Raw genomic sequence first — 22,623 nt, 5'->3', positions numbered from 1 at the left:
CTAGGACAATAGGGGGGAGAGCAAGGAGACTGTTCTTGAACAACTTCATTATATTGATTCTATCTACTTGCAGCCCCCTAACTTCTTATTCACTACTCTTCTTCTTCTTGAGACAGTCTTTTGTGAGATGGCCCTTTTGACCACACTCAAAGCACCTCCCATTCTTTTTCAAGACTTCACAATTCTTGGTAAGGTCCTTCCCCATCTTCTGAGCAGGTCTCTGGGGTTAACTTCTCTTATTCATTTACAGTCTTGAGTCATTGGTCTTCATACCTTCACAAGCACTTCTAACTAGATTGGTAGACTTCACATGTGAGGCATTCTTTGCATAGGCTACTGACATACTTGGTCAGAGCCAGGTGGTCAGTGCTACTATATCATTAATGTCATCTGGTATCTCCAGCTGTTCATCCAGTTTGGTTTGCATGAGCTTATTCAAGTCTCATATAAACAGGTTCTTCTTCATTTTCACAGAATCTTCAAATTCTTTGCCAATCTCTATTGTGAGCTCTAGAAATCATTGGCAATAGACATAATCAGTTTCATCCAAACTTTTGTGAAGGCCAAAGATTGCTCATCAAGAGTTTTGTGTGTGGTTTGCTGGATCTCCTAGCCTCACACATAGAAATTCTTTAAGACCAGTCCAGTTGTTTTTTGATGGATTGCCTTCACAGTGGGCCTCTCAAAGGTCTTTCTCAATATAACCAAGTTCTGTAAAGACATATGCAAGGGTATCTTCATCATTCAGTTTGCTTGTGTTGTGAATGGATTCAATATCTGAAATGAACTGGCAATATTCTGTATAGATTCCAGTCTGGTAGTGCTTTGTGTGTTGTGGTGGTCTCAAGATCAACAGACACTTTGTGGGTATTGGGTTGGAGGTGGCCATATCAAGAGATTCACTTTGTGAGTGCTTTTGAGTGTTCTGGAGAGCATTCAACTTCTCTTGCCATTTCACCATTTTCTTTAGTAGCTTGGTCTCCTCATGAAGCTATTGAATTTTATCTTTTGGTGTTGGGATAGACTCTCTCTCTGAGTTTGCAGTGCTTGTTTCATTGACAGTTGAGAGAGATGAGATGTCAAGATTGGTTGTCTCTTTGTGAACTTGGGTTTGTTCTTCAGGTAGGTTTTCAGCTGGTGTCCCAGGTTCATGAGTTTCAGAGGGTTAGCTTCTTCATGTTGATACCATTGTCAGGTGTCACCAAAGAAGAGTGGCAAAATGTGAGAATCATACATATGGATCAGTGTGACAATGAATCTCTAGGAGGAATATATATGAAAAAGAGTACACAAGATAAAAGATCTGTATTCTGGCAACTATGTACAACTTGTAAGCAAGATTGCCACTGGCTCCCAGCAAGAGATTTGCACAGTGACAGTCTTTTATGTGTGCTTGTGAGCATGTGACTTAGTGCCTTGTGAGGACACATGCAACTCCCAGCAGCTTGCAAGCTGAGGCCTCTGGCCTTCACAGGTGCTGTTCATCCATGTAAGGGGTTCGCGGCGAATCCTTACAGATATTTCTGGGTTTTGCAAACTTTTACCAGAGATTTATATAAAAGTACTTAGTTATTATAGCACTGTTGACAAATTTCTTAAAAAACAGTGAAAATAAATAAAAGAAGAAATTATTTCTTCTGATATTTATTATTAGAGAAGTATTTCATATATTAAAAGTAGTCTTCTCTGAAGAATCTGTCATCTGTCACTACAATTCAGAATGTAGAATATATCTGAAAATAAATACTTCAGAATATGCTGCAGGTATAATATTACTAGAGCTATTTGATAACAGATGACATTCAGTTATCTACTGATTATTCAAGTTTGACCAGAGCCAACAAGTCTATAATACATCAAATAAGAAGATATTAGCCATTATTTAAGTATTTGTTTATTGGCAGTAGTACTTAAAAGAAATAAAATATTCTGTAGAGATTATTACAGATTATGCAAATTTTTATTTATTTATAAAATTTATAAACAAGATAGCACAATAATAATATATAAGATAGATAGAGATTCTCAGAGCATATAATTTTGAAATTCTCTATTATTCTGAAAAGTATAATTCAGCTGATATATTATCACAAAGGTCAGATTATATCAAACTAAAAGAAAGCATTAGTCTGTCAACATATATATTCAAATAATATTATATGAATGATGTTCTAAAGTGAAACTTATTTGAAGAAACTTTCTTTAATAAAAAAGATATTCAAGTACATACTGCTTGTGCTATTTAAAGCAGTAAAGTAGAAATGATGCAGAGAAGATCTAATAACATCAAAATAGTTAAGTCAGTTCAGAGAGCACCAGCCAGAGATTGTAAGGATTCGCTGCGAACCCCTTACACAGACAAACAGCACCTGCAAGAGCCAGAGAGCTTGGCTTGTGAGCTGCTGGGAGTTGCATGTGTTCTTGTGAGATACTAAGTCATGTGCTCACAAGCATATATAAAAGACTGTCACTGCATAAATCTCTTGCTGGGAGCCAGTAGCAATCTTGTTTACAAGTTGTATATAGTTGCCAGAATACAGATCTTTTATCTCACATACTCTTTTTCCATGTATATTTCTTCTAGAGATCTATTGTCACACTGATCCACATGTACAATCCTTACAGAGATGCAGAAGAGACTTAATAAAGAAATTACAGAAGATTTTAAATTTCTTATATATATATAAATATAGTAATAAAAGATGAAAAGTTTTATAATAAATTAACTATAAGCATGTTAAATCTGCTGCTAAAGATACAGAAAGATAATCTCTCTATACAAGCAAGATTCATTAAGACAGAATTTTAGTAGTCAGAGTGAAAAATAGATAAATAAGATCTTTTAATAAAAAGTAACAAAATCTATATTTTTAGTAATCTAACTTTAAGACAGAAACTACTACAAGTCTACTATAATAATTTATTTGTAAATTACTTTAGTGTGGCAAAGATATTTGTCTGACTTCAGCAAAAATATAATTAGTAATTAATAAGATAAGATATTCAGATGTATATATACAAATGTTAAACCCACTAACAAGAGAAGACTCTAATATACAAACTATATAGACTGCTTGCATTATTACTAATATTTAATAGTCTTTGATATTTAATATCTATAAACTTTATAACAGATCTTTCTTTAAGTAAAGAGAAGAGAAATTTATACAATATAATTCTGATTATTGTAAATTAATTTACAAAGCTTGCATGTTTTCTTGTGTGTAAAAAGAAAATTAATACATTAGAGATAGTAAATGTTTTGTTCAGAAAAGTATTTAAAGACTTCAGATTTCTAAATAATATTATTTCAGACTGGGAATCTGTTTTCACAAGTGAATACTGGTCAGAGCTATATTTTTATATAAAAGTTAAATAAAAACTTAGTATAGTATTTCATTCATAAATAAATCATTAAACAGAGACACTGAACAAGATCTTGAAGAAATATCTTTATATTTATTGTAGTTATAGACAAGATAATTAGAAAAAGTAGCTTGTATATGCAGAATTTGCATACAACAGATTAGATGTGAGGATTGTACATGTGGATCAGCATGACAATGAATCTCTAGGAGGAATATACATGGAAAAGAGTATGTGAGGTAAAAGGTCTGTATTCTGGCAACTATATACAACTTGTAAGCAAGATTGCCACTGACTCCCAGCAAGAGATTCACACAGTGACAGCCTTTTATGTGTGCTTGCAAGCACATGACTTAGTGCCTCACAAGAACACATGCAACTTCCAGCAGCTTGCAAGCTGAGGCCTCTGGCCTTTACAGATGCTGTTTGTCCATGTAAGGGGTTCGCGGTGAATCCTTACATTAGAATACTTTATAATACACATGTCTCTGTTTAAAGTAATATACAGCTTTGAATCTAGAAAATCAGATAACATTCAGAAGTTAACTGATAATAATACACAGATAATATTCAACAGAAGATTAAGAATAATCTCTGTGTTAAGAAATAGTCTGATAAAATATTTGACAAAGATAAAGAAGAATTAAGTACAGTTCTATAATTAAAAATATCAAGATAAGATATATGTATCTGATAATAAAGTAATGTTATTATTAAGAAATCTACAAATAATATACTCTTGTAAGAAGTTAAATAACAAGTATTATAAATCTTTCTTAGTTATAGAGATTATAGAAAATAACACATATCAGCTGAAGCTCTCTCTAAGCTATCAGATCTATAATATTTTCCATGTCTTATTGTTGAAATTATATTATACAAGAAAGAATAAGACACTAGTGTATTCTTTTGCAGTACTGGTAAATAATTATCATGAGTAAGAAGTAGATAAAATCTTAGACAACAAGATGTGCTATCATAAGAAATGTTATCTAGTGAAGTAAAAAAAATTCTCTATTAAGAAATTAATATAAGAATCTGAGAAAAATCTCAAAAATACACAAGAGACTCTTAAGAATTATCTAAAAAGAAGATGTAACTACCAGAAGATGAATAAATTTATATATAAGAAGAAAAATAAATATAATAAAGGACAAGTCTAAATATCAAGACATGTCTATAAAATCAAGAAGTTAATAGTAAGAAGAGGTACTACAAAAGCATCTAGAACAAAGCTGTAATAGTAGCAAGCTAGTTATAGATAAACAAGATTAAGAAATCACAGGTATATTTGATATAACTACTAATAAAATCATAATATAAAATACAGCCACAGAAGAAGATAAAACAGATAAAGAATTATAAGAAGAATAAAGTATTTCTATAATACTCTGAAAACCAGAAGAAACAGCATTAATTAGATAATTAATAAAAAATATAAGATTAGTCTAAGTGGAAGGTAGTTTAAGAATAAGTAAAGATAATAAAAAAGATCTACAAGACTAGTTTCTGTGCTATTTTAAAAAGTTTTAATCTTACTTATTAAATAAGTGATAAAATAATCAAGCAAAATATAAATATTTCTAATCTTATTTTTAACTTAAGACAACATAATATAACCTGAACTTAATAAATAAAGAAGTTCAGACAGATTATTCTTAATAGATCTGATTTTAAACACAAGATTTACAGTCTTAGTTTATTAAAGTAAACTAGAATAATAATATTTTAACAAAGATCTGTTGAAAACTAAAGTGACTTGATAATAATAATATTTTGCAACTTTGAAGTCAAGATTACAGAACTCTTATATCAAGATACTTATATATTTTATATTATATAGATAGTAAGAATCTGCAGTATTAAAAAACTAATACTTCTTATAAAGATATAAGTGCCAACAGACAATATTAAAAGTAGATTTAAGTATCTACAATTATATTAGATTAACAAGAAAGAACAAATAAAAATACACTTATATTATAACAAGTATAAATTTAGTACTTTAAATAATAAGCACAAGATTCTTTTTCAGAGTCTTATATATAAGACTTTGCTTTATCTAAATAATTTGTAAACATTGAATATATATATATTGAGCAGAAAAATATTTTCTCTTCAGCATCAGAGACAGAATTCTTTAAAGAAGACATGATAATAAAAAACAGCTTAAAAAAATAATAATACTTTTATCAAGATATGGTAGAAGAAGAAGAAAAAAAGAATAAGAATGAGAAAATCTTTATTTATATTTGTATTATAATATACTAAAGTTACTAGTTCTATAACTTGTTAATAAACAATATAATAACAGACAACAGATAATATAGTAATCAGACAAGCAAATAAACAAAAAAATAAGTATGTAATAAAACACTGAACTTTTATAAAAAAAAACAATTACTGTTCTACAACAAAAAAGTCTACTATAACTAGTAGTGATATGCATGTAGAATATCTATATAAATAAGCAGTAGAAATGCAGAAGCTTATACATTCAAGAATCTATAATACTTTACCAATAATAGAGAAGCTACAACAACAATATATAAAAAATTACTTTGATAGCTTTATGTCTTAAAGTCTGAGATCTCTGAAGAGAGAGATAGTGTTACAGATATAGATCTAGACTAACAAAGTATTAGATGATGTTAAATATTCAGGAGTACTCATATAACTCTAACTCTGAATATATAAGAATTATATAATTTATATGAATCATGAGAACCTTAGCATGCAGTCTTCCAGTTAAAAAACTCTTACATTTTACACATAACTTTCTCCTATTAGTTGTGGGCATTGGACCTACTTAGCTCTTTTGTACCCTATTCTGGAAAAACTCATGTAATCTATGACTGGTTCTCCTAACAAGTCTATATAAAATTTGATTAGTTTGACTCTTCTTTATAAATTTAATATAATAGGACTGAGAATTCTGATTCTATAAGTCTAGTTTCACTATAGACCTGGCTGAAACAGAAAATAGAAGTTTAGCTTCTCTGCTAGAATAGAATGTAGGATATAATTTTCTATTTAAGAATGGGACTGGGAAATAATTTATAGAATAAAAATAGAAATGGGACTTCAAGCTCTTGAGTAAGATGGGACATGGGACTGAGATTTCATATTTGGAATCCTGGCTGTTTCTAAATTCAGGATCACCTTCAATGCGAAATAGGATCCTGACCTGGTCCCAAATACCAGCCTATTCTGAATTCTATATATTTTAAACCCTTTATACATGCATTGTAAATATATGGTTGATCTATGGTTTCAAGCTTGCAATCTGTGGTTCAACAGGTTGCATCAGATAAACATTTTCTGATGGTTGCCTGAAAAGCCCATTTTTCCGGTATGGCGACTTGATATGGTCACGTGAATTGGACAGCTGCGATGACTAATCACGCTACTAGAGTGCCTGACATCAGCGGATTCCGTGACCAGGCGGAGGCCTGCGAACCGCAACGGAGCTCTGGGATACTCAAAGGGATGGCAGATCGTATTACGACCTCTCCACTCTCCAAATAACTTCTCATCTTCCTCTTGCTACTTTCATAGCCGAATCTTTTCGCGAGGACCGTCCGTTTCCAATTCCAGACATGGACGACTCGGAGCACCGTCTCTTCCGCTTCTCCAAACCAGGATGGCTGAATAGCGCCAACGCTCGCACTGCAGGTGTTTATTCCTCCGGTGCTCTGGTATGTATCTGGCTTTCCACTTTAAACAGCACTTCAATCCTCTTCCTCCTTTCCCGTGTCCGCCCGTTCCGTTCGATTCTGGTGCTGTTTACCGCGCTCTAATTCATTCTTCCAACTTGATAGTTCTCCCTCGGATTTTTCTTCTTCATCGATGCGGCGGCTTTTTCCCATAGCTCCAGAAACGGCTCTGTCGTTCACATCAAATTCGTCGACTGGATCCCCGGTATCTGTTCTTCGCTCGGGATGCTTGTGATCAACTCGATCGAGAAATCCCGGTTAACCGCAGATAGCCTTAGCTACTTTGGTAGTGGGGTAGCTTGGAAAGTGCGATTTGTATTATTTTTAGGATTCGCGTTGCTGGCTGGTGGTCTAGCAGGGAGCGTGGTATGTTTTTTGAAATGTTGCTTAAGCATATTTATGTGAAACCCTGGTCAATGCTGACCGTGTTACTAGACTGTTATGGTTCTTAAGTATATCATTAAAGGATACCCGTTGCAGACGCTTTACTTTGGAATTGCCAATGTGATTGCGAATGGCTTGATTATGGTCAGGTAGGACTCTTTCCTTTTACTTTTTAATTTCAGTCTTTGTCGTTGAGAAGAATTTCGGACAGCTGACATTAATGTCGCATAGCTCTGCGGTCCTCTGGATTTCGCAAAACATGGAAGATGACTATACATACAGTCTTGCGCTCTGAGTTTAGGACTGATATGCCTTTACCGCCCTCGCCATGCTAATATCCACTATCTTTGCTTTGTCCTTTTGTGTACATCCGCTCTCTCTTGCATTCGTTAAAGATGACCTTTTATGTCCGGCTGTCACTCTAAGTGTATTTTTGCGGAGCATTCGGAGTTTGCAGGCGTTCCGTTCAGAGCTTTGTATACTCTAGTTTCGGATTTTAAACACCATTGAAAACATATATACTCATGGATTACTGATAAACTTGTGCCTGGTATTTACATTCAGCATTTATTCGAGCAGCTCCTCAATAACTCGAAAATCAGTGTCTAGCGGAAACCAGCTGGTTTATTGCCGGTAACATCACATCACATCTCCTTACAGAGTACGGAATACCATCTCCTTGGAATGACCCAACGCCCAAAGCAGCAATGCCGTTCACCCATCTAATCAAAATGCAATGATTTCTTTTGCCCAACCTCCTCAAGCCCATGATGCAAATATAGGAAATACGCAAAACTTTATATATGTGAAAAGTAAATAGGAGAAGAAAAAGTTGTCATGCAGGAATCTCTTTCAATTTATTCATAATCGCATCTATACGGTCCATGTCAGCAGCGTTCATCTTTTCACCCTCGGAGACATAGTCAGCTGGCAAAAGTTTTTGCAGCTCATCAAGTGAAGGTTGGTGATTCCGCACGGCAGATGATAATGCATAAATGGCCTTGCGGCGAACAGTTGTATCCGGATCCGTTTTTGCCAATGAGAGCAGTTTGGGAACCGCTTTAAAGTCGAGAAGCTATACGTCCACCCTTGTTAGTGATTACACGGAGGACAGAGAAGAAGGCGGGCGGGGGGCGAATCAAAGGTTGTCGAGCAAACCCACCTTATTTTGTGCCATCTCATTGTTCTGCACCGCCGTCCCAATACACCACGCCGCCATCTTTCTCATCTGCGGCTCCGCATCGCTGAGCGCCTCTACCAGCGGCGTCCACAGCCCCAGCACCCCCATATTATTCGCATTATCAAGGTTCTCAATCAATTGCTCAAAGTTGTCGAATGCGATGAGCTTGTTTTCGAGCGTGGCGAAGTCGTCGCTGACCACTTCCATGGCGGCTTTCATGAGATCTGCGTCGGAGGGGGCATTGCTAAGCAGGCGCTGGAGAGCCTGTGTGTCCAGGCGGTCGAGGGAGCGCTCTTGTTTGACTTGCTCTGGATCGTCGGGCTGAGCGGGCACGGAGTTTTCGATACTCCATTTGAGGAGGTTGTTCATGTGAGAGTCCATGGTGTCTTGTTCCTTTTTGCTCTTTCTTTCTTTCTTTCTTTTTTTTTTTTTTCCAGTTTAGATTCTTCGTAGATGCACTTGATCTTCCCGGGCTTTATCAGCGGAACCTGGATTGAACTGAGAGGAAATTAGGAGTGAAATACGGTGGTAGGTTTGTTTAGCGGCGGTCAATTATTTTTCGATGATGGCATGGACGAAGAGGCTCAAACGTGGAAGCTTATCGAAGGTCATAGCGGCATCTAGAACGCCCGACCAAGCTAAAAGGATTCGACCAGGACGCACGTCCGTCTTGATGCCACCATGGAGCTATATCTCCGTCGTTTCTACGGAGTACCCTGTACGGAGTTCTTTTCTGTTATGCGGCGAGGCTGCTACAGTAGGGTGTGTCTATTATTAACTTTCTTTGTGGTCTTGCCAATCCGTGCTCCGCTGTTACATACCCACCACGGCGAAACTGTGCTCATTTCAAGGCTATCTGAAGCTTTTGCTCTATCTGAGGTGGTTGAAAGAAGGTTCTGGGCTCATGCAATGGTTAATCCCTCCCTCCCCTGCAGGGAAAATGCTGCGTTTCACTTGAAAACAAAATGGATGCTTGTTTCCAATTACCCCCCGCCTCCCCTGCTCTCAACTTCCACAGAGCTAGGCTTCTGGCCAGATAATTTGCTTTCAGCTAGCCGTCCGTGGCAGTTAGTAACTTTGGTTCCCACATGCCGAATTAACTGAGCAGGCGCGGGCATCGGCCATTGTCATTCCGGGGAAAAAAAAAAAAAAAAAGAAAAAAAGAAAAAAGAAAAAAAGAAAAATATCAACGCAAAGCCGCGTGCTAGACAATTTCATTAAGCAGTACTCTATGGTCACCAGAGGATTGTAGAGCCGCGATATTCCAGATGGGGCCCAACAAAAGCAAAATAAACGGCCCAGCAAGGGTTCTGCGAATCAAACAGCCCAAAATTCCAGTTCCCGACGGTATAAAATAGCCTGGGAGGGGTAAAATCCAATGGTGCCTGACTGGTCTTTCAGACGGAGGCATGCTACATAATTTTGGACGAACCGCTGCGGTCACACATGGGTGCATGTTGCGGTGGAAATTTCCCTTCCTCACTACGTCGGCATGGGATGAATTGCGCGCGCGCGTCTCCCAGCGTAAACCCGCGAGCACCACGAAGGTCAGCCGACTGGTGCTCTCCAACCTCAGGGACTTCGCGATGGGTTTTGCCGATGCCTGCGGCTTAGGGTCTTCTGCAAGTCCTTGGATAGAACCACGAGTTGCCCGCGCCAAGAACTTTTTGTTTCTATTTTGGCGCACACGCGTCGCTTGTGCCACCGGAACCATTGACTTCGAGATGGTGGAGGGGCAATCCAGGGCTGCGAGGGGCCGTTTATCCTCGTGGCGAAAAGAGTCCTTGGTACGAATGATGCCGGTTGAGCGAGGCAGACGGATTTAAATATTTTTGCCTGAGAAAGTACACGTATGTGGTATCCGCAGGTCTGAGTTGGCCGAATTGGCGAGCTGTCAGGGAAATCTGTAACAAGTGTCAGCTTCTTGAACATTTTGAGTTTCGGGACTCTCAGCAGTGCTTGTGGAAGCTTATCACGTAAAAAAATCTCGAGATGTATCGGTAGAACAGAGAGATAAAAAAAAGGTACCCTGGACTCGAGAGATAAAAAAAAAAGGGGCACCCTGGACTCGATTGGATTCTTCGAATGCCACTCATTCCAGCTGCTTGATGCTGGAGGCACCAGCATTCCGGTGACTTGAACAATGTACGTGGGCCGGGCTGAGGTGGGTTTTTGTAAGAAGCTGGGCCTCCCGTATCTCCGGGGCCGCACAGTCCGTGCTGCGCTGGCCTCTTGCTGGGGAAAATCAAGGCGGCAACATTCTCGGATCGGGGAGCGGGAAGATGTCGTCGTCACGCAAAAAGACAAAGCAGTCACAAGAGCGGGAAAGAAAAGAAGAAGAGATGGAGCCTGGAGGAATTGCTGTCGCCTGGGGATTGAGAGTGCGTAGACACGACAGAGACAGCGCTGTCGCTCTGTGGTGAACCGTGCGTGTGGGAGTTTTTGCTGGGTTTTGACGAAGTACTGAGTACACAGGGCGGCGGTGGGAGTTGCCCCTGCTGGCCAAGTCACCAGTACCAAGCCACGCAAGACGGCGAGCTACTAGTACATAACTTTAACCTTCCCCTCTCCGAGCCCCCTTCCAACCCTTCAAAATTCTGTGTCTTTCTCTCGTCGTCTCTCGCTCCACTTCATCTTCCTTCCAACAACCCATCAACCACAAACCACAACAAACCCCCCCCCCTTCGACCACCATCCACCACCCTTCCCCATATTCCACCATCTCCCCTTCGCGCTCCCCATCTTTCTTTTCTCTCGCCTGTACAGTACGCCGCTGCTCTACAGGCTCTCCTTTTGCTGCTTCGATTCACAACGTACATTTTCAGTAATCTTTAGTTTGCTTTTTCGCCGTCTCCCACCACCATGGAAGGTAAGGCACCCTGGACCTCAACCTGGGTCTCGCCCAACGTCTCCCCAATCTGCATCGCGTCTCGACGCTGAGAACTGAGGGCTAACATCGTCTCTCCGGCCGCTACAGAAGAAGTTGCTGCTCTCGTTATCGACAATGGGTATGTCTCCTGCCCCTTGGGCGCCCGCCCCGACCGACCGACCGTCGTCCCAGTTCAGCTCCCACTTCCACTCGCACCTCAGCCCCACCCTCTCCCCAAACCGCCGACACGATCCCCCATTTCCCACACAGGACGCTGTTGTCTGCTGCAGATGTGTGCTGACGCTTCGCTTCTAGCTCTGGTATGTGCAAGGCCGGTTTCGCCGGTGACGATGCTCCGCGAGCTGTTTTCCGTAAGTGCCTCCCCAACACAAACACTCAGGTCTTTCATCGAGTATTATACCAACCCTTGACCTCTGCCATCAACGAAAACTAACGCAGCTCACAGCATCCATCGTCGGCCGTCCTCGCCATCATGGGTAAATACACACACAACCCCCCTCCCCCCCCCCTCTTCGCTTTTTCAATCCAATTTTGAACCGGCAGATCAAACTTACATGTGTTTCCAGTATCATGATTGGTATGGGCCAGAAGGATTCCTATGTTGGTGATGAGGCACAATCAAAGCGTGGTATCTTAACCCTCAGATACCCAATCGAGCACGGTGTCGTCACGAACTGGGATGACATGGAGAAGATCTGGCATCACACCTTCTACAACGAACTGCGTGTCGCCCCCGAGGAGCACCCAGTCCTCTTGACCGAGGCTCCGATCAACCCCAAGTCCAACCGTGAGAAGATGACACAGATCGTGTTCGAAACCTTCAACGCCCCCGCTTTCTATGTCTCCATTCAAGCCGTTCTCTCTCTCTATGCCTCCGGTCGTACCACCGGTATCGTGCTTGACTCCGGCGACGGTGTCACCCACGTTGTCCCCATCTATGAGGGTTTCGCTCTTCCACACGCCATCTCCCGTATCGACATGGCTGGCCGTGATCTTACCGACTACCTCATGAAGATCTTGGCAGAGCGTGGATACAGCTTCTCCACCACTGCCGAGCGTGAAATCGTCCGTGACATCAAGGAGAAGCTCTGCTATGTCGCTTTGGACTTCCAGCAAGAGATCCAGACCGCTTCCCAGAGCTCCAGCTTGGAGAGATCCTATGAGCTTCCTGACGGTCAAGTCATCACTATTGGCAACGAGCGATTCCGTGCCCCCGAGGCCCTGTTCCAGCCAAGCGTCTTGGGTCTCGAAAGCGGTGGTATCCACGCCACCACCTACAACGCCATCATGAAGTGCGATGTCGACGTCCGAAGGGATCTCTACGGAAACATCGTCATGGTAAGACAGCCCGCTTCGAACCCTCCTATTTGCTTCACACAGTTCTGTCTGTGCGCTAACCTTGTATGTAGTCTGGCGGCACAACCATGTACCCCGGTATTGCCGATCGTATGCAGAAGGAAATCACTGCTCTTGCTCCTTCGTCGATGAAGGTTAAGATCATCGCTCCTCCAGAGCGCAAATACTCCGTCTGGATCGGTGGTTCCATCCTGGCCTCGCTCTCCACCTTCCAGCAAATGTGGATCTCCAAGCAAGAATACGATGAGTCTGGTCCTTCCATTGTCCACCGCAAGTGCTTCTAAGGTGTTGTGCGAATTCGGGAGTAAAAGGTTTTAGGAGAATCACCAGCCAATATCTTTTCGTGACAAGAGGCCTGTGGCAACTCTTAGTCAAATTTGGGTTGATTAGGTAGAGGCGCCATTACTCCATTCTCGAGCCCATTATTTGTTTCCTCACACACTCCACGGTATCGAGTTTAGCTAGCCGTTGTTATCCAACAGCTTTATCTTAAAGTCTTTATTCCCTTGCAAAAAATATTTCCTCTTAACTTCTTTGTGTATTTCAAGCTGGTCAAAAATGGAAGTTTCCAAATGGTCTCGCACTCCTTTTAAAAAAAGACTGAGGCATAGAGAGTACTGGGTTCAGATCCCCACAAAGGCACTATCAATTGATATTACGCTATGTGCCCATTTTACGTTGTAGCCTTGGAAGGCAGTAGTAATCTCATCCATTTTGAGAATATAGCCTCCATTTCTTGAACCAATACCCCTTTTTTACAAATTTAACCATCCAAGTGCTTCATGCTATAAAGGTAGAACCAGTGGAGTGCTAGCATAGTGAGATATCACAGCTGCAAAAATGGTTTCCTATCTTTGCCTAGAATGCCTCAAAGTCATCTTGCATGCTGTCCGAAGAGTGAGAGGGTAACGCAGGAGAGGAGTGAATACATCAACGGTTCTCATCAAGCTAAATTATTATAAGACTATATAGAGTAAAAACATAGCGGTAGCAGTAGCTGTTAGTACAAAGGATAACCACTCCCGGAACATTGGTTGAACGGAACCCCAAACACTCCCTCCTCTCCCTGTTCAAACTTCAACTTAGGGTGAACGTGGCGAAACTAATTGATCTCTTCATTCGAGTACTTTTGGGCGAACATCCCAAGGGCCTTCAGCGTAAAGCTGAATTTGTAGTTCGGGTAGGTGATCATGGTGCTCTTGTTGAAGACGCCTTCGATGGCTTCCTGCTTCCACTCGCCATTGGGCTGCTGTCTGTCCATTATCAGCTTGACACCGCGTCGCAACGGCTCGACATCAGGGTAGCCGGCGTTCATCAGGCCAATCAGTGCCCATGCTGTCATCACGACCTGAGAGCCTGAGGGGTGTTCGATATATTCGTGTCTCTCGCAGGACTGTTATTGTATAGAGTAGTCAGTTTGATGGATGGATGCTTTTGGGAGAGACTGGGAGAAGGGGGAAGGGGGTGGTTCTATGGAGTGAAATGCGAAGAAAAGTCTCACCCTATAACTCTCACTCCAGCCACCATCTGGACGCTGTTTGGAAAGCAAGAACTCGCATCCGCGCTTCGCGTGCTCGCTAGTTGCGTAGGTTTCGCCCACTAGCGAAAGACTCTCCAATGCAAACATGGTGGCATAGGTGAAACAAATGCCCCAGTTACCGTACCAACCCCCATGGGGATACTGTACCGTCTTGATCCAGGCAACAGCACGGTCGACAAAGGAGCGAATCTCCGCAGCTCGGTAGTCTGGCCAGTAATGACTGAATAACGAGAGTGTTGTCACCACGGCTGTCGTGCACTCCGGATAGTCGTACTCGACCATGATGTTCTCAAACACCTCTGCAGCGTTGAGCAATTCAACCCAGTGAGGCCCTCGTCTCCGCTCATAAGATGCACAGCCACCAGTGCTGTTCTGGTAGGTCAAGAGTACATCAATGGCGTCGAATATACGTCGATCCTCGAGTAGCTGGGGGATTCCTGGCGTCTTTTGCAGTAGGATAACGGATTTCAGAGCTTCTGCGACACAATCACTGACTGGATATCCCTGCCATCGGTTGCTGAAAGCCCAGCCGCCCTTGCGAGGATGTCTGTATTCTCGATACTGGCGTGGGACTTCTTCTCTTATCTGCTGGTCATCCAGGAACTGAAGAGCCTTGAGTAGCATCGGACGCCATTTGTCGTCTTGCGCTAGGCCTGCTTCGATAACGGCCTGGATAGTGAAGGCTGTGTCCCAGCACTGAATTCCGTTGGTTCCGTTGCAGAACATGCCTTCATGATTCACCCACATATTTTCCGCGATCCCTTGACGAGCCTGCTTGAACTCGTACGAGTCCGGCCCCTTGCTAGCAAAGTACACAACCATGTTCATCGGGCCGTTCGCAGGAGCCAGTCCCAAGTAATGAGTATTCTCGCTTTCCATGTCAACCATCTCGGCAACCCACCTCTCGGCCTTGTCCGCCAAAAAGTTCGGCCTGAGGTACGGCTGCCACACGTTCACCAGCACCCAGTTTGCCGTGTTCAAGAGCCATGACTTCGGATGAAAATTATCAATATTAGAAATCGAGTTTCTGTGAGCGGCCCAGTTTATTTCTTCCCAAGGCTGCACGAACATCTCCTTCCGCAATTCCCGAACGAGCTCGGTCTCCCTCATCACCCATCGCTTTGAATACAGCCACGACATAGCCAGATAGATGTATCTGATGTGCACCCACCAGCGCCATGGGTGGAACGGCAACCAGTCCGGAAGTAGCCATGCCTCTGGCGGACACGGGTTAACAATATCCCACTTCACAACGCCCATCAGAGCCAACCAGAATTTGGTCCAATGGGGCGCGTGAGTGGCACCTCCCAGCCTGTGCAGGGTTCCGCGCGCCTTGACCATCGCAGGGTGGTCTGCGTCGACGCCAACGATGCGCAGAACCGCGTAGTTGAAGGCAGTTCCGAGCACGCTGCTCTCTGCCTCGGTGTGAAGCCCCCAGCCGCCGTCTTCAGGGTTGGCACGAGCAAAGAGATAGTTCTTGATCTCGACACGGTGGGACCAGGGAATGGGCGTCTCTGTCACGTACCATGTGATGACAACGCCTGCAAGAAGGAACATGGGACCGCCATACTCGCATGCCCAGTTGCCGGGGGGTAATTGAAGCTTGGAGAAGAACGAAAGGCCGTTGTCCACAGCTTCCAGAGGCTTCTTGGCCTTCGGAAGATCAGGCAGGTCCTGGTACGGGTAGTCAATTAAAAGGTAAACAGAGTGTTGAATGAAAGAGTTGTGGTCGTTTTTTTGAACTTACAGTTGGGAGGTTCAGGTACCATCGGTCGGCAAGCGTCTGCGGCCATTTCTTTGCCTCCTCTTCGTCTAGGTAATGCCACGATTGCCGGCCCTCGACAGCACGCATTCGCCATAGACGGGGATCGCTTCGAGCTTCAGGAAATCCCGGATCCATAGAGCCATTGGAAACACCATTGGCGTCGGAATGTTCGGCTAACGCGGACGTACGCGCAGCCTCTCCCGGCATTGCTGTTGGGAATGAGCGCGTAAGTTGTGTAAAAGTGCACACAGGCAACCAACTGCCAAATGATTATAAAAGCCACGAAAAGATCGATTCTTCAGGCTGCCTATCCATGCACGGATTATTGATGAAAGCCTGTGGTTTAACTACGGGGGTGTCGAGCAGTTGTGGGCCGGCACGCGCTGTTGATTGAAACCGCCTTCCACGGAGTACCCCTAACAACGAACTAGTTAACTAGTAACCTGGCTAACCAACTACTAAAAACCAACTTACTAGCGGCTCAGCAGGACCAGTTCACAATCCAACCGAGCCGTTATCCGACCTTCTTGCAATATCGCTTCCCATCCTTGTTACACGAAGGCAGCACGGCGAGGTCTACACATAGGTAACACATATGCAGATGAAACGGTTCCGACTTGTGTGTTGGCCCGGAGTCACCCGAAAAAAAAGACTTCCCTCTTCCGAATGAGTAACATGAATGAGAATGGCAAGATATTCAGACATATGTGTAATCAGGGGATTCTCAGTCAAATCTCATGGTAATTACTGATGTAGTTATCATTTATTAAAGAGCAGCAATTTCTTCTAGTTATAGAGTCGAGACATTGGCGAAAACCTCCTAGTTAAGTACCCGTAAATGAAACCCAGTGCTAAAAAAAAATGCTGATGATGAACATAGAAAAATGGGGGCAAGAAAAGAAAAGAAAAGATAGGTGAGACAAAGCTGCCGCAGAACCTCCCCAAGGGGTATATATGCGCCGGAGACATTTAAGAAGTCATAATCATCTAGAAGATCTAGTCTATACTTTATGCGTTGCTTCTCGTTGTTGTTGTTGTTGATCTTGCGCACTGTTGAATTTTCCCAGTGGGAATTTGATGAAGGTTGTCTCTGGCAACATGATACCAGATGAACCAGCGTAGAAGGCCAGGAATGCGCAGACCACCGAGACCGCACCGCCGGTCTTATTAACCGCGATAGCAGCGTCCGGGTGTTCGGTAGCGATGAAATTTGCGAGCGAGAGGAAGAAGAAAGCAAGGACAAGAGTCGTGAAGACCGAGACGATGGCGATGTTGGTTCGGAGAGCGGCCAGGAGGAACAGGAAAGTCAAGAAGCACCACAGGATGAGATAGATGGCGATGGCGAAGGAGAAGGCGCGCTCGTCACCCTTGTAGGCTGCCTTGATCCCGAGTGTGGGAACGTGGAACATGGCGTAGCTGAGCCAGAATGCACCGTACGAGATGTGCACGGTGGTACCGAAGGTGTTGCCAACGCGGAATTCCATCAGGCCGGCAAGGAGTTGCGCTAGCCCACCCATGAAGATGGCAAGGCCGAAGATGGCAGCGTCCGGGCCAATGTCGCCTCGTGGGTTGCTACCAGGGAGACTATTTCAAGCAAGATCAGTGTGAGGACTCGCCACCAAAACATATTTGGCTTCCTCAGTGTCATGGCTTACCCTGCACCGCATTGATAGAGCCCCAAAACGAAAGTGGTAATTGCAAAAGACAGTAAACCCAGTGGACCGGGGTTGGCAAGCTTCTCGAAGGGAGGATGGGGCACCTGCGAAACTGTGAAGAGCCGCGGTTGCTCGCCATCTTTCACCAAGAAAGGGCTTTGATGCACGCTGGAGTTCCCATTCAGGGACCCGGTGTCGTAGAATTGCACCCCCTGTCCTAGAGCAGGAGCCAGTCCATTCTCGCTATGGTGTTCGAAAGACATATTTTTGTTCTTGAGACTAATAGTTCTCGAGGCAGCCGAAACGGGACCTGACCTGAAGCTTTGTCGGGAATGAGGAACGGAGGAATAAAGGGAAAAGAAAGGAGAGAGAGAGAGAGGGGATGATGGGAGGGAGGAGGACGGGGATAAATGTCAGGAATCTCGCCGTTTAAACCCTGTCCGGGCTTAACGCAATTAGAATTTCCCCAGTTTTACTCTTGCGATATCCTTGGTTGAACGCATCGCCGGAATTTAGTGGAGATTTTGAAAAGATACGGCATTTTCCTAACAAAATTCCCGGGGGTACTCCGTAAGAAACAGAGTGAGGCAAGGCCCAAAAGAAGATTTCTAGTGCACTGCGCGGAGTCTGGGTCGAGAATCTGGGAAATGTCCATTGGCCACCCGTGGGTGGAGGCAAAAGCGTCTTTTTCGAGTGTTATCGGCAGGCAATTTGTTGAGCGTCTGCTAACTCTCGTTGTAGACAGCGGCTACGGGAAGAATCTTCGGGTAATTGAAGATGATGGAGATGATGCCTGGCAGGTCGTGCACGATGGTCTCTTGAGCATAATTGAGGCGGAATATTCGCCCGAGCGGAACTGCGACTCTAAAACGAGGGTCATAGTTGATAAATGACCTGGGGTATGGAGTACTCCATACTCCATACTGCGTCCATAAAATGTATCCTCCCCGTCCATCCACTGGCCACTGTGGAGATCTCGTGCTCTCCGCGAGAGTTGCTGGGGGCCACTCTCATCTGGATCAGTTACAGAGTACAGTCGCCCTCAGCGTGTGCCTTTTCGGCGGTGTTTAATGGAAGCTTCCCAGTATTCCCAGGTGACGTGATTAGGTAGTTTGTCACAGACCCACGTTACAAGCAGATCAAGGCACCACACTCTGCCTGGCTAAACCACTCCGATTTTTCGTCGCAGATCATGTTGAAACGAGAGCTTTGTAGACTGGCTATTCCCTACTTAGGCATACATCGTAAAAAAGGCCGCCGTGTTACCACGTGTAGGCCTGCGGGACGCCGGATGTCCAAGGGCATCACGGCTTGTCAGGGAAAGCTTCCAGAACGGCCACGTCAAAAGCGTCATCCATGGGTCGAGCAGCACCCTGAAGGAACTCATGTGGATATTTCTCGGGGACCTTGCACCTCACCAGGCGGAGATCGCAAACTTTGAAAGGGCTCGTGCAACCTGCGCGGATAGAGGTCCCAAGGAACCTTCACATGTGGCAACAACGTGAGATGCTTCTCCTTTTTTTTTTTCCCCTTTTCGACTTACCATCTCTTATCAAAGGTGGTGAGATATCCGCGCTTTATATTTCGTAATCTGCAGAAACAATAAATTCTGAAATGTGAGCAGTATCCGTTGATAAGGGTGTCTTGTCTCTCCCTACGTCGCCGGCCATTTTAAAGCTTGAAGAGAACTGGGTCAGATCCATGGGGCTCGGACCGGATGTGTGGATGCCAGTCCATCTGGGTCGGCATATTCAGTCGGCAATGGTTCGTCGTGGGCATATCACGTTCTCCAGCTCGCTCACTCACCGGACAGGATAGACGTCTGGATGACATGTACTCACCAGTGCTCACCGTGGTTTAAGAGTCCTGATACGCTGGCGCGCAGAGGCTCCGGCTGGGTTTCTGCGTGCAAGCGGCGGTCGGATGGCGTTTTGATCGACGACTAGTGAGCCAGCCGGCCGGGCGGGAGGAAGTTTTAGCGAGTTTTACATAACTAACCAACTAGTTAGTTTAACTAGTTACTCCGTGGACACTAGCTAAGTACGGAGTACATGGTTAACTAGTCAGGTAGTTCAGTGCGCTAACCAACTGACCAGTGAGTTAACGAACTGACCAGTCAAGAGCTTGGACGGAGCATTTCACTCGCCAAGCGATTCTAAAGCTTCCCGGCAGAGCGGTCGCCGAACTGCCCAACTCTCTACAGCGTCACGCGGTCACGATCTTTCGGCGCAGTAGTGTTTGGGATAGGGACGGAGGTCGGAGTGGGAGTTTTTAACTATCCAGATGGAGTTTCAGGTTTGGGGAAAAGAGCTATAGTTAACTGCCTGACTAACTAGTTAACTGTTTAGAGAACGTTCATGAATCGAGAAACAAAGCCAATACAACAAAGGTCGGCCATATTTCTCGTAAGACACAATAACTAAGCCATATTCATGAAAAGCCAAAGTTGGGCCCCAACGTGAAACCAAGGTTGAAGATACAACGGAAAGGGGCTAGTTAACTAAGATGTACAAGTTGAAACGAAAGACGGGGATAGCAGTGATGCAGGCAGCTAGCAGCGGGTTTTCCAAATCAACTTGGCATCCCATTCTTGAGGTTATCATAGACCGACTCGGGATAGCTGAGCTCGTTCTCGCGCTGCTCAAGTTTGCCGGTACCTCCCAATCCGTTGACGACCTGGTTGGTGCATTGACTATTAGTATGTCATATCCTAAGCCGCCAATGCAAAGCACTTACGGTTCCAACGAGACTCTCATTTCCTGTCTTGTCGCTGCTGCTCTCCCACCACATTCCACCTCCCATTCCATTCTTCGTAATGTACTCGGCCTTCTTGCCCGCGATCTTAACTGTATCATAGCTGATCAGGTAGCGTTTGTTCTTGTCATAGCTATACGACGCAGCGATATCCTCAAGTTCAGTAACCTGAGCGCCTTGCTGCGGCATGTCTTTGTAGTCCCAGACACCGTTCTCCCAAGAACCTCCGCCAACACCGTTGAAGCTAGTGCCGATCCCATCGGTCGAGGCAAATGCTCGCCCATAGAGTGGCATTCCGAGGACGATCTTATTGGCTGGGACACCTGCTTTGATGTAGTCCTTGACGGCCTTGTCACTGCTAAAAGGTGTGGACTCTGGCTTTGTTGTCGAAGGGAAAACGTTGGACATGTGGCCAGACACTTTGTCCCAGCTGCCGCTGAAGTCGTAAGCCATGAGGTTCCAAAAGTCAAGGTACTTGTCCATCTCGGCTAATTTCAGCTTGTTGTAATTCTGGGGACCTATAGCATGTATTAGGACAGGATTTCCCAGAACACACGGGTGGGCTTGCTAGACTTACCTGCCGGTGAAGCAATAGTGAGCAAGAATTTCTTGCCATTCGGGTGTTTTGCGGAGTACGCGTCGAGTGCCTATACTTTTAGTCAACAATGTATATGTCTTTGTTTTCCCGTTTTGGAATTTGATCATACTTCTCTACATGCTTTGAGTAACAACACAAAATCATTCGCCTGCTTCTCATCTTCGGGGTACTGCTCTCAAGTTAGAAATCGACCCCAAGAATTAATAGCATTCCTTTAAGATGGGGAGAAACCCCAAGCTTACCTCCCAATCGATGTCAATCCCATCAAAGCCAAGGTCCTTCATCAACTTCAGAGATGTGTCAGCGAATTTCTTCCTGCCTTCCTCCGTGCTAGCCGGGGTTTTGAAGTTGGGGGAATACGTCCATCCTCCAATCGAAAGCAACGTCTTCAAGTTCCGGTTGTTCTTCTTGAGCAAGTACATTTGCTTGATACAGCCGTAAACGTTGTTTCCCGGCTCGTCCCATTTGTCACCGGGGTAGTGCTTGTCGGTATCTGCCCATGTGTCGGACAGGTACACCTCTCCTGACGGGCGGATATTTGCAAAGGCGTAGAGTATGTGAGTGAACTGATCAGCCTTCAAATCTTGCGGGTTATGACCACGTCCGTAGATCGCCTGGATGTCGTCAGTAACAACCGTCACGGCCGTCACGGTCGAAAGAGTAAACATAAACCTACCCAGTTCACAAAATAAACAACGGAGCGAAAGCCACCTTCCGCCGGAGCCTCGGGGACTGGATAAGAATTGGGCATACTTGACATCGAAGATGCCTGGACAAGAGTTTGGAGAGTAAGTAAAGCGCCAATAAGGAACCTCATTGTGAGATGGAATCTGTCGTCGATCTTGATAATGAAAAAGTGACCAGGAAAGAGGATATAGCCCCAGCTATATGTGCTTTGCGCGATTGATATATATATTCACAAGAATACAGAAGAGGAACACATCTTAGGGTAAATATCAAACCAGGTAATATACAATACACCTGACCACTAAGACATCACGCAAGCCCAATGTAGAATGAGGCCTCATAGAAGGTTTCAGCAGGGATTAGCCGGAGCAATGGATAGATCTCGCGGATGGCAGTGTAAGCAGGTTAATGCAATAGAGAGATCGAATGCAAATGGTCTTTGCCCTCGATGACGGGTGCATCTGTCAGATGGTGGACGATCACCCGCCTGAGAAGTCAAGGTGACCCGCAAGAGTCCGGAGTGGACCCGTTTGGCAAAGAGTAGACGCGCGCGTATGTATGGGGAAACACAAAGGGGATAACATCAAAAAAAACGCCAAAGGGTAATATGTGCTATCACTGCAGAAGTCTTGATGGACAACATCCATCCTAACGGGTATCGGCCATGCCACAAAAAAAACGGTAGGATGTCCCACGATGGAGGAGCTCAATCGTGGCCCCGAGACCACGATT

At 44.2% G+C, this 22,623-nt stretch overlaps 8 protein-coding genes across 8 annotated transcripts; 3 read left to right on the top strand and 5 right to left on the bottom strand.

Annotated features, from left to right (window-relative positions):
- Nucleotides 1-6,841: 6,841 nt before the first annotated feature.
- CIMG_02788 (uncharacterized protein) lies at nt 6,842-8,012 on the top strand. The gene is made up of 4 exons (XM_001249016.2): nt 6,842-7,064; nt 7,188-7,448; nt 7,518-7,615; nt 7,698-8,012. Exons 1-4 carry the CDS (start codon nt 6,966-6,968, stop codon nt 7,759-7,761), a joined length of 522 nt encoding a protein of 173 aa, XP_001249017.1. The 5' UTR covers nt 6,842-6,965; the 3' UTR covers nt 7,762-8,012.
- Nucleotides 8,013-8,043: 31 nt separating this feature from the next.
- Nucleotides 8,044-9,141, bottom strand: CIMG_02789 (hsp70-like protein). The gene is made up of 2 exons (XM_001249017.2): nt 8,629-9,141; nt 8,044-8,541 (listed from the first exon to the last, which is right to left on the bottom strand). Exons 1-2 carry the CDS (start codon nt 9,025-9,027, stop codon nt 8,302-8,304), a joined length of 639 nt encoding a protein of 212 aa, XP_001249018.2. The 5' UTR covers nt 9,028-9,141; the 3' UTR covers nt 8,044-8,301.
- Nucleotides 9,142-9,833: 692 nt separating this feature from the next.
- On the bottom strand, nt 9,834-10,849 carry CIMG_02790 (uncharacterized protein). Its single transcript, XM_001249018.2, has 2 exons — nt 10,675-10,849; nt 9,834-10,550 (listed from the first exon to the last, which is right to left on the bottom strand). Exon 2 carries the CDS (start codon nt 10,358-10,360, stop codon nt 9,851-9,853), a length of 510 nt encoding a protein of 169 aa, XP_001249019.2. The 5' UTR covers nt 10,361-10,550; nt 10,675-10,849; the 3' UTR covers nt 9,834-9,850.
- Nucleotides 10,850-11,295: 446 nt separating this feature from the next.
- On the top strand, nt 11,296-13,468 carry CIMG_02791 (actin). The gene is made up of 6 exons (XM_001249019.2): nt 11,296-11,515; nt 11,624-11,654; nt 11,831-11,886; nt 11,982-12,012; nt 12,103-12,874; nt 12,946-13,468. The coding sequence occupies exons 1-6, from the start codon at nt 11,509-11,511 to the stop codon at nt 13,174-13,176; spliced, it is 1,128 nt and encodes a 375-aa protein (XP_001249020.1). The 5' UTR covers nt 11,296-11,508; the 3' UTR covers nt 13,177-13,468.
- Nucleotides 13,469-13,815: 347 nt separating this feature from the next.
- CIMG_02792 (squalene/oxidosqualene cyclase) lies at nt 13,816-16,738 on the bottom strand. The gene is made up of 4 exons (XM_001249020.2): nt 16,672-16,738; nt 16,180-16,613; nt 14,394-16,106; nt 13,816-14,285 (listed from the first exon to the last, which is right to left on the bottom strand). Exons 2-4 carry the CDS (start codon nt 16,402-16,404, stop codon nt 13,995-13,997), a joined length of 2,229 nt encoding a protein of 742 aa, XP_001249021.1. The 5' UTR covers nt 16,405-16,613; nt 16,672-16,738; the 3' UTR covers nt 13,816-13,994.
- A 180-nt stretch (nt 16,739-16,918) lies between these two features.
- On the bottom strand, nt 16,919-18,236 carry CIMG_02793 (uncharacterized protein). Its single transcript, XM_001249021.2, has 2 exons — nt 17,853-18,236; nt 16,919-17,781 (listed from the first exon to the last, which is right to left on the bottom strand). Exons 1-2 carry the CDS (start codon nt 18,113-18,115, stop codon nt 17,199-17,201), a joined length of 846 nt encoding a protein of 281 aa, XP_001249022.1. The 5' UTR covers nt 18,116-18,236; the 3' UTR covers nt 16,919-17,198.
- Nucleotides 18,237-18,499: 263 nt separating this feature from the next.
- CIMG_12622 (uncharacterized protein) lies at nt 18,500-19,357 on the top strand (the record flags this gene model as incomplete). Its single annotated transcript, XM_004445530.1, has 2 exons — nt 18,500-18,727; nt 19,088-19,357. The coding sequence occupies 2 exons, from the start codon at nt 18,500-18,502 to the stop codon at nt 19,355-19,357; spliced, it is 498 nt and encodes a 165-aa protein (XP_004445587.1).
- A 1,066-nt stretch (nt 19,358-20,423) lies between these two features.
- CIMG_02795 (endochitinase 1) lies at nt 20,424-22,063 on the bottom strand (the record flags this gene model as incomplete). Its single annotated transcript, XM_001249023.2, has 6 exons — nt 21,881-22,063; nt 21,447-21,818; nt 21,314-21,373; nt 21,184-21,253; nt 20,589-21,124; nt 20,424-20,528 (listed from the first exon to the last, which is right to left on the bottom strand). The coding sequence occupies exons 1-6, from the start codon at nt 22,019-22,021 to the stop codon at nt 20,424-20,426; spliced, it is 1,284 nt and encodes a 427-aa protein (XP_001249024.1). The 5' UTR covers nt 22,022-22,063.
- Between the last annotated feature and the right edge of the window lie 560 nt (nt 22,064-22,623).

This window comes from Coccidioides immitis (genome assembly GCF_000149335.2).
Source record: "Coccidioides immitis RS genomic scaffold supercont3.1, whole genome shotgun sequence".
NCBI classification, from domain to species: Eukaryota; Fungi; Ascomycota; class Eurotiomycetes; order Onygenales; family Onygenaceae; genus Coccidioides; species Coccidioides immitis.
This window is presented reverse-complemented; position numbering and strand designations above follow the sequence as displayed.

What these genes read in the sequence shown, in the direction of transcription:
- CIMG_02793 (XM_001249021.2), bottom strand. Translation starts at nt 18,115, where the DNA reads ATGTCTTTCGAACACCATAGCGAGAATGGACTGGCTCCTGCTCTAGGA. An exon ending in CTCTATCAATGCGGTGCAGG is followed by an intron (nt 17,782 to 17,852) that starts GTAAGCCATGAC and finishes TGCTTGAAATAG; the next exon opens with TCTCCCTGGTAGCAACCCAC.
- CIMG_02790 (XM_001249018.2), bottom strand. Translation starts at nt 10,360, where the DNA reads ATGGTTCCGGTGGCACAAGCGACGCGTGTGCGCCAAAATAGAAACAAA.
- CIMG_02789 (XM_001249017.2), bottom strand. Translation starts at nt 9,027, where the DNA reads ATGGACTCTCACATGAACAACCTCCTCAAATGGAGTATCGAAAACTCC. An exon ending in ATGAGATGGCACAAAATAAG is followed by an intron (nt 8,542 to 8,628) that starts GTGGGTTTGCTC and finishes GTGGACGTATAG; the next exon opens with CTTCTCGACTTTAAAGCGGT.
- CIMG_02791 (XM_001249019.2), top strand. An exon ending in GGCCGTCCTCGCCATCATGG is followed by an intron (nt 12,013 to 12,102) that starts GTAAATACACAC and finishes ATGTGTTTCCAG; the next exon opens with TATCATGATTGGTATGGGCC. An exon ending in TCTACGGAAACATCGTCATG is followed by an intron (nt 12,875 to 12,945) that starts GTAAGACAGCCC and finishes CCTTGTATGTAG; the next exon opens with TCTGGCGGCACAACCATGTA.
- CIMG_02788 (XM_001249016.2), top strand. Translation starts at nt 6,966, where the DNA reads ATGGACGACTCGGAGCACCGTCTCTTCCGCTTCTCCAAACCAGGATGG. An exon ending in TTTATTCCTCCGGTGCTCTG is followed by an intron (nt 7,065 to 7,187) that starts GTATGTATCTGG and finishes CCAACTTGATAG; the next exon opens with TTCTCCCTCGGATTTTTCTT. An exon ending in GTGGTCTAGCAGGGAGCGTG is followed by an intron (nt 7,449 to 7,517) that starts GTATGTTTTTTG and finishes CCGTGTTACTAG; the next exon opens with ACTGTTATGGTTCTTAAGTA.
- CIMG_02792 (XM_001249020.2), bottom strand. Translation starts at nt 16,404, where the DNA reads ATGCCGGGAGAGGCTGCGCGTACGTCCGCGTTAGCCGAACATTCCGAC. An exon ending in GGTACCTGAACCTCCCAACT is followed by an intron (nt 16,107 to 16,179) that starts GTAAGTTCAAAA and finishes TACCCGTACCAG; the next exon opens with GACCTGCCTGATCTTCCGAA. An exon ending in GCTGGAGTGAGAGTTATAGG is followed by an intron (nt 14,286 to 14,393) that starts GTGAGACTTTTC and finishes ATACAATAACAG; the next exon opens with TCCTGCGAGAGACACGAATA.